The sequence below is a fragment of the Plecotus auritus genome (genome assembly GCF_963455305.1).
Source record: "Plecotus auritus genome assembly, chromosome: 1".
NCBI classification, from domain to species: Eukaryota; Metazoa; Chordata; class Mammalia; order Chiroptera; family Vespertilionidae; genus Plecotus; species Plecotus auritus.
The window spans coordinates 174452262-174463710 of record NC_137770.1 but is presented as its reverse complement, the minus strand read 5'-3'; the positions used below and the strand labels follow the sequence as shown (position 1 = coordinate 174463710).

The following is an 11449-nucleotide window of genomic DNA, read 5'->3' as shown; positions in this document are numbered from 1 at the left end:
TCTCACCCCTCTCTCCCTCCCTCTCACTATCTAAAAACCAATGGAAAAAATATCCTCGGTGAGGATTAACAAAAATATTGAGCCAGAAATTGCCTGTGGAAGATAGCAGCAACAAAATAGAAGGAACCCAGGTCATTGAAGATGCTGGAGCCTTCCTTCCTGGCCTTCAACCTAGTAGATTGTTTTATATATATATATATAAAATTGGTTTCAGAGGAAGGGAGAGGGAGAGAGAAATGGAAACATCAATGATGAGAGAAAATCATTGATCGGCTGCCTCCTGCACACCCCACACTGGGGATCGAGCCCGCAACCCGGGCATGTGCCCTGACTGGGAATCAAACCCTGACCTCCTGGTTCATAGGTCGACGCTCAATCACTGAGCCATGCTGGCCAGGACCTAGTAGATTGTTTTGAGGGAGGGAAATAGATATTGTCTAAATATTGTCTAGTGGTTAAGGTATAGTTGTGGTTATCCTGTCATGCTCAGTTTATTCTCATCACTAATACGTGTTTAGTGGCAGAAGGCAGCCATCCTGACTACAGTGAGGGAGGAGGGTTAGGGATCTTCAGTAGAAGTACATGTTGGGTGAGAAAAAATTAAGTGTGGCAGAAGAGAACATATATCAGATCAAAAAGAAGGGACTAGGTCATGTGGGCCCTCTATGCTAGGCTTAATAACTCAATTTTATCCAGCATGTAATTGTGCAGAATGATTGTGTAGGTTATTTGTGCATGTAATATAGAAAGAAGTTCGCTTACTCAACACTCACCCAACTCACTTTTCCATGCCTGTTTCTTTCTAAAGGCCAGAAAGCAAAACTCTCAATTCCTGCTAGAGTTGGCTGGCCAATGAAATGTAGTCTGGAATTTCTGAGGGCTTCTCTCTTAGAGAGGTGAGGCTTCTCTGAAAGGCTTTTGACTTTTGCTCCCCGTCCCCGCCCCCTTCTTTTGGAATGCAGATCTGATGCCTTGGGACACAGCAGCCACTTTGTGACTTGGTGTGAGGTCAGAGGCACACGTTAAAGACAGCAATAAGAAAAGGGACTTGGTTCCTTGAAGACAGCCTCGAGAGCCCTAGCCTAACTCCTCTGGCGTTTCCATGTGAGAAAAATAAACTTCTGTAGATTCCTTTTTTCCTTTAGGGTTTTTGCTCTTGGAGCTAAGTGTGTTCATAACAGTCATAGTGGTTGAGAACGTTGTGGAGTCAGAAAGATGAAGGTAGGTTCCTATCTCTTCCTCAGTAAAGTCACTTAGCTCCCAAACCTGCTTTCTCACCTGTGAAATGAAGGTAACTATAGCACCTACCTCAGGGAAGGACTTAGCATGTAAAACCACCAGCACAAAGTGTTCCGTTTGAACTTAATGTTATTATTAGAAATTAATGGATAGCAAAAATTGTCCTTTAAATTTTTTTTAAAACCCTACCTAGTTTCTGCATGTGCCCACAGGTAGTCTTTTCTAAAACTGTACATTATCCCACTGTAGTTCCTAATGTTGGGTCTAGTGATCTGCAACCACGTAGAGCTGTGCTCCTTGCTTTAATAGTGGCTTTCCTTTGATTTAGGAGGATTTTGGAATAGATTTTTTATGAGTATGAAAATTCTCTAATCAAGGCCAACTCCAATACTTTTTAAAAAATGTTCACATGAGGATATGTTTTCTATTTAGAGGGAGAGAAACATCAATGTGAGAAACAGCGACTGGTTGCCTCCTGTACATGCCCTGAACCCACAACTTAGGTATGTGCCCTGACTGGGAATCAAACCCACAACCTTTTTGTGTACAGGACGATACTCCAACCAAGCCACCTGCCAGGGCTCCAACACTTTTTTGTTAATCCTAACAGGAGGGTATTTTTTCCATTGATTTTTAGAGAGTGGGAGGGAGGAAGGGAGAGAAACATTGATAAGGGAGACACATTGATTGGTTGCCTCCCGCTCAGGCCCTGACTGGGGACCAGGGATTGAACCTGCAACCCAGGTACATGCCCTTGACCAGGAATCAAACCTGTGATCCTTCAGTGTGTGGGTGGACACTGTAACCACTGAGCCACACCAGCCAGGGTTCAAAGTAAGTTTTAAAGAAGCTCCATGATCTACATGAGAACACAGACAACTAAGTGAAACCACGCAAATAAAACATGAACAAAATAAGAATATTAACAAAGAGAAAATATAAAAAAAGAATCAAACAGAAATTCTGGAGCTGAGGAGATTGAAAAATACACTAGAGGGGCTCAACAGCAGAAGAATCAACAAAGTTGAAGATAGGACACTGGAAGTTATCCAGTCAGAGAAGCAAAAAAGAAAAAAAAGTGAAGAGCCTAAGGTACTTATGAGACATCAGCAAGTGGACCGATATATGCACAATGGTACTGCCAGAAGATAATGGTAAAAACTCCCCAAATCTGAGGGAGCCAATGGACATCCAAATTCAAGAGTCAAGCAACGTTCTACTAGACTGGATACCTGATGACTGATTATATTTTTAATGGCCTCAAGCTAGTTTTATTACCCAGGTGTACTTACCTACTAATTTGCATTACTTTTACTCAGTAGAGGAGCAGATATTGCAAAGAATCAAATCTGCAGCTCTGTTATAGTGTCTTGTTTGGGTAAGTGTGGAAAGGAGAAACACTCCCAAGGTACAGACCTGGGGGAGAGGAGAGGATTTTAGGGACAATTTCTCCTTAGCCCTAGAAATTGCTATGATAGTATGTTAAGGAAAAATATGCAATACATTGACTAAAAACGACAGCTATGATGTACTTCATAATTTCTTTCCTGGAAATGAACCTTACCAAAAAGGCCAAGAATGACTAACTCTGTTTTGAACTTCATGTAACTTGTTTTGTGCCTTTCCAGTCATGTGATACAAAATATCGGATACTCTCTGAAATCATAGCCCTTGACCTCTTAGAGAGTCATAGAGCCCTTTGAGATGATGATAAAAGTATAAACCCAAGTATCCTGGAAAAATGAACCCACACACAAGCTAACCATTTTCCAGGTTATACAGACTGCATGAAGCTCATTTGCAGATGCCTTGAATACGTGGGGTCTCAGGTTTAGAACACTATATTTAGATAGAAACTCTGGGGCCGTTGCCTCATGTCTAAAATAAAGGGTAGAATGACATAGGAATCCTTTCACCTGGGAGTAAAGAGCAATCGAGTACATATTTCAGGAACAAACCAACCAGTTTAGAGTTCTTATATTGGAAATGGGGTGGGTAACAGAAAAGAAGTTTTGTAGTTACTACAGTAAAAAGAAGATTAAGACTAGAAAATAAAAAAGGTAATAGCATCTATTATCTCATAGCAATTTAAATCCAGAAAGCATGTGCATATTTTTTTCCTAGCAATTACATCATTTAAAAATATTTTCATTATTGATAGTATTCCAGATGACCCCATCCTCCCCTCCTTTATCCTCCCCGGCCAGCCCCTCCCCATCCAGGCCTTCACATCCCTATTGCCAGTGTCCATGGGATATCAGTTCTTTGGTGTATCTCTTCCTCCCCCTACCCCCACACCGAGGCATGTCAGTCTGTTCCATGCCTCCATGCTTCCAATCTTATTTTGTTGGTCGATTCATTTTGTTCATTAGCAAAATTCTAAATGTTAACAAACAAGACAGGAGAACCAAGATATCCTGAGTATCCCACTAGAAAACCATTAATTAATACGATAGGAGTTGGATTCAGTACTAACTAAATACTGACTGAATGTTCAATGTACTAAACAAAGAATTTATAATTTTGTTAAGTTCCATGTGGATGTTACAGTAATAAAAATGGACACAATTTAGATGAAAAGTTTCCTTCAATAACTTTATTCTTTAAAAATATAGGTCAATGGGGGGGGGTAAAGAGATATATGTACTAATATGTGTAATATTTTAAACCAAAACAAAATATATAAATAAGACAGTTCCACTTCTTAGTATGACATTCATGCCGATGACATTGCTATCACCGAAACTACTAGAATGCCTTAATCTCCTGTTCCTTCACCTTTCAATCTAGTGGCAAAACGAAAACGGAATTGAAATTAAGTTGGACTGTGACATAATTGCCAGGTGTAGACACATAAAGCAACAGCCGAGGAATGCGGGCCCCGGAAAAGTGACAGGAGACTACTGCATCTTGCACTCGGGCAGGTCCTTTTCTGAGAAGCCCTGACCATCGGCTGGCTGAGGATCCAAATTCTTCCCTCCAGCAGTTGGCTCTTCTGAGGAAAGAAAATAAAAATTAGAAGCAGTCTTATTTAAAAAATACACAAAACTCAAATAAAATTGGAAATGCAAAGGATGTTAAGACAGTGGAGATATGAAAAATGAAACATGGCAACATGATCATTAACATCCTCATGTCCGGTCATTAAAAAAGGTATATTTTACTTCATCAGAGACAGAGAAGTTTATTCTCCATTTTTTCATACAATGAATTGTGAGAAAAACCATGCTGTACATAAAACCAAGGAGTGATAAAGTCTTATTTGATTTCATAAATTTGAGATAAAAAGTGAATCAAACAGGGATTAAGTTTTTCTTTTGTCCTATATTTAGAAAATAATGGTGTGCTAAAATAGCAGTTTAGAGAATATTTAGACATCTTTGGAAAACTGAGCCTTTAAAAGCACTTCAGCGGCATCCATTTGTTTATGAACTGTATACAGTACAGCTGACCCTTGAACAACAGGTTTGAACTGCACAGGAAAACTTATATGTGGATTTTTTAAAAAAGTTTTTGATTTTTGAGAGAGAAAGGGAGGAGGATAGAAACATCGATGAGAGAGAAACATCATCGATTGGCTGCCTCCTGTACTCCCCCTGCTGGGAATCGAGCCCCCAACCTGGCACTGAGCCTCACTGGCTGGGCTACATGTGGATTTTTTTTCAGTGAATAACTATAATTTATTTTCTCCTCTTTATAAGTTTATTAACATTTCATTTTTTTCTAGCTTACTTTATTGTAAGAATACAGTATATAATACATATAACATATAAAACAGGTGATAATTGACTATGTTATCAGTAAGACTTCCAGTTAACACTAGGTTATTAGTAGCTGTTTCTACAGGAGTCAAAAGTTACTTGGAGTTTTGAATGTGCAGGGCGGTCAGCACTCCTAAACCCCCACGTTGTTCAAGGGTCAACTGTAAATCTAGCATAACTGCTCTGGCCAGTCATCTCAAGTTCCTGAGATAATTTAGATTCCCTTTTATAACTAAAAACTGACAGTTTTTAGACTGTTATTTTACTAATTTAAACTGGGACTATGTCTTTTAATTCTGAATTGGTCAGTTTTTTTTATTTGTATATTCCTCCAGCCTCCTCTTTTGTTAATTTCACTGAAAAATAGTACCAGAGAGATCTGTATGTTGATAAATAGACTGAAACAGCTTTATTTGTGGTTGGATTAATTCATATTATGCTTGTGCTTCAGGCACTGTCAGATAAAGAGAGAAAGGTGGTTATAAAAATTTCTGTTTTTCCAACTTCTAAAATAGTGTGTATGTATACAGCAAAAGTTCCATATAAGTGTTAGCTAATGGAAGGTCCTTAAATGGTTGTTAAATACTATTCCATGAAGTGAATAGTTAAAAAAAAAATTCCAAATTGTTTTGTGCCTTATAACACTCCCAAGAGCATGTTCAGGCTGATGACAGAATTTTGATGCGTGCTTGATGAGAACAGGTTTCTTAGAACAGGTAAGCTTTCTTCACCACAAAGCAGCACTCTCATAAACCCTGACAACCTTTAGTTAGGGCTTCCAGATGACCTGGCAGGTGCCTTTCTTGGTGTACAATTTTGTTGCTTTAGATGGCTACAGCTGTGTAACAGGGTATTTCAGACAGGCAGACACACTGTCACACAGGACTCAGGCCACGCACACCTGGCACGCTGAATGCCATGTGGTGAGAAAGACTGCAAGCAACACATTGCAGAGCTTCCCTTGCAATGACCCACCTAGTGCAGCACCCCGCAGAGCTGGGCGTGAGCCTTGACACCGCCCCACTCCCTCCCGCCAGGCCCCCAGCTCTGCTGACTTTACTTCCAGATCTCTCCCATCTGCCTATTCTCCACCGCTGGTGCACCTGCCCACAGTACCGTCACTCTTGCTGAGGCAACTGTCAGAGTCTCGCTCTTATTCTTCGCTGGTTACCTCACAGAAGTGTCTTTCCAACCTTCCCTGTTGTGGTCCCTCCTACTGATAAGGGGACCCATAATCTGATAGAACGCCTGAATTAATCTGAAAAGTCATCACATTATTTTAAATCTTAGAACACATATATTTATGTGAATAGGGCGTTACGTTTTTCTTCAAGTTTCCTTTCCAAGGCCTGTGTGAAGCGATTGAGGAGGCGACTCAGCGGTGAATCCAGCAAGCGGAAGCAATAAGTATGGTCAGACTGAGGAGTCAAAACATCATCTCATCGCCTGATGTCTATAATAGCTGACGTCTGTGGATCCCCACGGCGCTGGTAGCACCCTAGCTCCTTCCCCTTTGTAATCCTGTCCCCTGTACCTTGCTGAGAAGGCAGGATTTGATGCTTGTAAGAGCCCTGTCTTCTTGGTTGGCTGGCCTTTTCAATAAACGCCTAATGATTCAACCCTGCCTTCGTTATCGGACACAGCGACAGGCAGCCCGAGCCCAACTGGGGTTTCCTGGTAACACTACCCTAGGGCTGTCACTGTTCCATCTGCCTGAATGCTTTTCCCTCTCCTCTTTGTTAAGCTAACCCACATTAACCTCTTAGATCTCAGTTCCCGTCTTCAAAGAAGACTTCTTTAACATTCATGGAACAAAAACCTATGATAAGCCTTAGAGTCTGGTGCACTCTAGAATATTACCCTTTTTTGGACTATACCTCCTATTAGACTGCAAGCTCCAGTGGGCAGGGGTCATGTCTGGTTTTGCTCATCTATGTACCATCGGGGTCTAATGTGTGCACACACAGTTGGTCAAAAAATTGTTTACTGAATGAATTAATAAGTAAATTATACAAGCCAATGAATATAATGCTATTGGGATGACTGGCCCACTGAATGGATGAGAAAGTCTTTTTCAGTAAAAGTTTTGTATATAGGGTAGTGTCTTTATGTCCTTGAGAGAGTTGCTTTGTCTATCTTCGGGAAAAGCTTGAGGGTTTAAGAGGCAGAATAAAGTCTTCACTTGGAGTGACTGAACCTCAACGCTGGGCTTTGGAGAAACTCTCACAGAGACAGCAAATGAAGGCTGTGCACATCACCAGCTTGCCTCCTACTTCTCGTCAAAACTTGCCCTTTGGGCCACATAGTATAGTTAGGTCCCACTGTTACCCCCTGATTCCCAAGGAACCAGTATATATTTACCCACCTGGACAAAGGCCTAAATTTGAGTTATCAAAATAGTGAACTGGATGGGGTACTGGAAAGGACTTCGACCGGCTGTCAAAAAACCGATATTTTGGTGATTCCTTTGGCACGGGATCTTGTAAATTCTGCTCCTTGCACTGAGAAGGCGTACGGTGTCTCTTTTCAGAAGCTGTTCTTTTTGGAGTCTTTGGAGAATTCTCACAAGTTACATCTTTGAGAGCCTCATTGGAAAGATGATTATTGCTTAAATGGGGAGGGAAGTGGGGGAGAGGAGGAGAAAGAAGACTGTAAGACTACAACAAACAAGATTCCTAAATTGGGTTCCCTTATAGAGCTCGAGTAGCCAGAGATGCTACCTGATCTCACCAGGCCCAGCTTCAAATCCTCCAGTGGAGGTAATCCTCCTGTTACATCTAGGATACCACCCAAACTTCCTCAGAATGATCTATAAGGGCCTGTGGAATCTGGCACTTATGGCACCTCATCTTGCCTTTGTCTTATTCTCTATGCTCTGGCCACGTGGATGTCTTGCAGTTCCACTTACTGGTCATTCTTTCTCACTCACAGCTTGTGCACATGCTGGCTCAGGAGGCTTACCTGTCTCTCCTTTCATCCAGCTCAACTTGTACTCATTTTCCAGATCTACTCATAGATGAGTTTCTTGATCACCAGCCCTCTTTATCACTTAAATAAGGTTGATTCCTCTGGTAAACGCTTTCATTTGTTTAACAACACTCATTAGAAAGAATTATTTATTTGTGTAATTATTTGTTTGATGCCTACTTTTCTTCTACTATATCATTAGTAGACTAGAGGCCCGGTGCATGAAATTTTGTGCATAGAGAAGGCGGGGGGACCCCTCAGCCCAGCCTGCGCCCTTTCGCTGTCTGGGACCCCTCTCTCCTTACTGCCCACCTGCAGCAGAGGCGGGAGAGGCTCCCACCACCGCCACTGCACTTGCCAGCCATGAGCCCGGATTCTGGCTGAGCAGCGCTCCCCCTGTGGGAGCACACTGACCACCAGGGGGCAGCTCCTGCATTGAGTGTCTGCCCCCTGGTGGTCAGTGTGCATCATAGCGACCGGTTGTTCCGCTGTTTGGTCGATTTGCATATTAGGGTTTTATTATATAGGATTAGCACAGGATTCTAATCTTTGGTAGAAGCCAAATAAGTTTGTTAGAACTGTTTGTAAAGTAAAAGAACACAGGTTACAATAATGGCCCTAAGAAGTCCTCTATTGAGTAAATCCTCATGACTTTGGTATATGGACATGTAGTGTATTTAAGCTGCCCCCTCAAAGATCTCTGTTCACATCTTGGTTCTTGGCTTAGTCAAAAAGAGGTCAGTTGACAGATAGTAAACATCTGGAATAGTGTTACCATATTCTTATTCCTTTTAAAAAAGACACATTACATGAACTCTAAAAATTACTTTCCCCATGTTTGAAGGGTTGCTAACTGCAAAAACCATATATGTATGGGTATATACTGTCCTCCCCAACATGTAACAGCCATAAACATAATTTCTGTATCATGTAAGCAGCTCTTACCTTAATGGTTCATTCTTTTGGTTTATTAGCTGCTCATTATGCTGCTTCAACTTAGAAATTTCCTTTTTTAGTCGTACATTTTCACTTTTCAAAATAAGAGCTTTTGTGCTTTGTACAATGCCACTGCCACCCCCACATGTGAGGGGTTTGTTGGAAGGTTTAGAATCATTAACTTCTAGTACTACTGTGGGAAGCAAATAAAGGAAACATTACTAAATGCAATAAGTCATTCTAAAACCCAACACATCTCAACCACCATCTCCCTGGAAATCATCCTTGAATTCCTCCTTCTACCTGACTTCCAGTGCCTATTCCATAACAATTCTAAATATTTCTAGAATTCTTTCTGCTGTTCTCCACCCACCAATTTCGCTACCATAATCCTGCTGAAGCCTTTCCCCAGGACTGCAGCAGCAGCAACCCTCTCTAATTAGAGTTGTCCTCCACTGATCTGTCTCTGAATCACCTGAAGGGCTTCTTCCAACACAGAGTATGTGTGTGGGGACCACCCCAGCCACTCAGTGCACTATACTCAACACATACTTGTTAACTAAACAAACCTTAGAATTATGTTAAAGCATAGATTATTCTATATTCTATACTATATGTATAAAAAAAGTGGTATGAGGAATTGTTTTGTAAATTTTAGGTAAAACTGCATAAAAATGTGAGTAGCTTAAAAAGTAGAAGTCCACTAAATCACTGATAATTACAAAGGGGTTAAGGTGTGAAGATACTCAATGTCCATTTTCTTTTGAATTATTTTGAATTCAGGAACAAGGTGTACCTAAAAGTCACTTACTATTCAAGAATCATTATCCTGACCCTAATGTAACAACAAAGAGTCCTCAGTTCTATTTTTACCCATTGAAGTTTCCCATGTAGGAGCTGCAATAGGCAATAGGGTCATTCAAACTAAATTATGTACTAGACAACATCTTTAACACTATCTCTAATTTCTTTTTTAAATAAATGGACAATACACAAAATTATCATCTTACATTTGCTTGACATTTAGAATATTCAGTGTGCTTTCACACACCACTTTTAGTGTGATCCTCGCAACATGTGTATACACATATGCTAGAAGGTCAGGTGTGGTCCCCTCAATTTCTCACAGCCATTAAGCGAGGGCAATCAGTTGAGAGACCTGCCCCTGACTTTTGGTTCATTGCTTGTTCTATTATATGAAGCTGCCCTAAGTCCTGTTCAGCATTCTCTCTTGGAAGATGAAACACCAGAGATAGGGATATGGAACAAAGTATAGTTTGAGGAATGTATATGCAGAAATTTGATCATTAGATTTGATAACTATACCTAAGATAAATTTTAAAGAGTTCACAAGTAAGCATAAACCCTGTATTTTCAGTATTAAGAACAAGTAGGATAATATTTACTTATTTGTATTATGCACTGATTATACTTTTACTGTGTATAATATTAAAATCTATTAATATATGTTTGGATTTTTATTGGGAAGGGTACTTCTATCTTGATAGTTCAAGAATCTATAATGAGTATACAGCTGACATTATAGGAGATGTCACAAGAGAAATATAATTGCAATAAATTCATTTTAAAAGCAGTTCTTTCTAAACTAGTGATTTATTCTTTTTTAAAAAAATATATTTTATTGATTTTTTACAGAGAGGAAGAGAGAGGGATAGAAAGTTAGAAACATTGATGAGAGAGAGACATCGATCAGCTGCCTCCTGCACACCCCCCACTGGGGATGTGCCCGCAACCCAGGTACATGCCCTTGACCGGAATCGAACCTGGGACCCTTCAGTCCGCAGGCCGACGCTCTATCCACTGAGCCAAACCGGTTAGGGCTAGTGATTTATTCTTGACTATCACATATGTAATAGTAGTCCTCAAAATGTATAAGTGTATTGAGAAGTAAAATGGACAGGACCTGGAAATACCAGCATTTTCTACTTACTTGTGGTATCTTGGGCTTGTTGATTTCTTCTAAGATTTTCTCTCAATAACCTTATAGCTTCTTTTTGATATTCTACAGTGGCTTTTGTAGAAGCAATTCTAATAAAAAAAACAATAGATATTAAGCTATATCACACTGACATAATACCTTGGTATCATGCACTTTGTAGCTATAACACCATCAAATTGGAAGTATCCTGTCTGGTTTCAGGGGCAATGATTTAACATTGAGAAACCAATCTTTTTAAATTTCTGGAAGCTCAATAGCTATTAATTGGATATTGAGCAAAATCATATTGAAAGGCACTAATAAAATAAGTGGGCTGTTACCATGAGTTCCTCGAAACATCTTAAAGATAAAATAATTACCAGAGCCTGAAAGTGAAAAGTAGTTTCCTTTCTACATTGTCAACAAATAAACCCTGGGCTGTTAAGGTGATACAGTAAAAGGTCAAATTCTGCTCATTGTTCCCTAATAAAAAGAGACACTTTATGAATTGTGGGCTTACGGATTAACCAGTAATGATAAATTATAAGACTTTCTGCCTTTTTTAGAGACTGAAAGTATCTGCTGATTCTATTCTCTAAGTAAAATC

At 40.1% G+C, this 11449-nt stretch overlaps 1 protein-coding gene across 1 annotated transcript in view; it reads right to left on the bottom strand.

Moving 5' to 3' along the window:
- Window positions 1-3810: 3810 nt before the first annotated feature.
- Window positions 3811-11449, bottom strand: part of CENPE (centromere protein E) — a 76492-nt gene continuing 68853 nt past the window's right edge. Inside the window, exons 40-43 of the mRNA XM_080640585.1 lie at window positions 10855-10952; window positions 8913-9096; window positions 7366-7607; window positions 3811-4234 (exon numbers count right to left, since the gene is read on the bottom strand). Of these exons, the coding sequence (XP_080496711.1) occupies window positions 4140-4234; window positions 7366-7607; window positions 8913-9096; window positions 10855-10952 (619 nt within the window). The 3' untranslated portion in view covers window positions 3811-4139. The remainder of the gene's footprint in view (window positions 4235-7365; window positions 7608-8912; window positions 9097-10854; window positions 10953-11449) is intronic.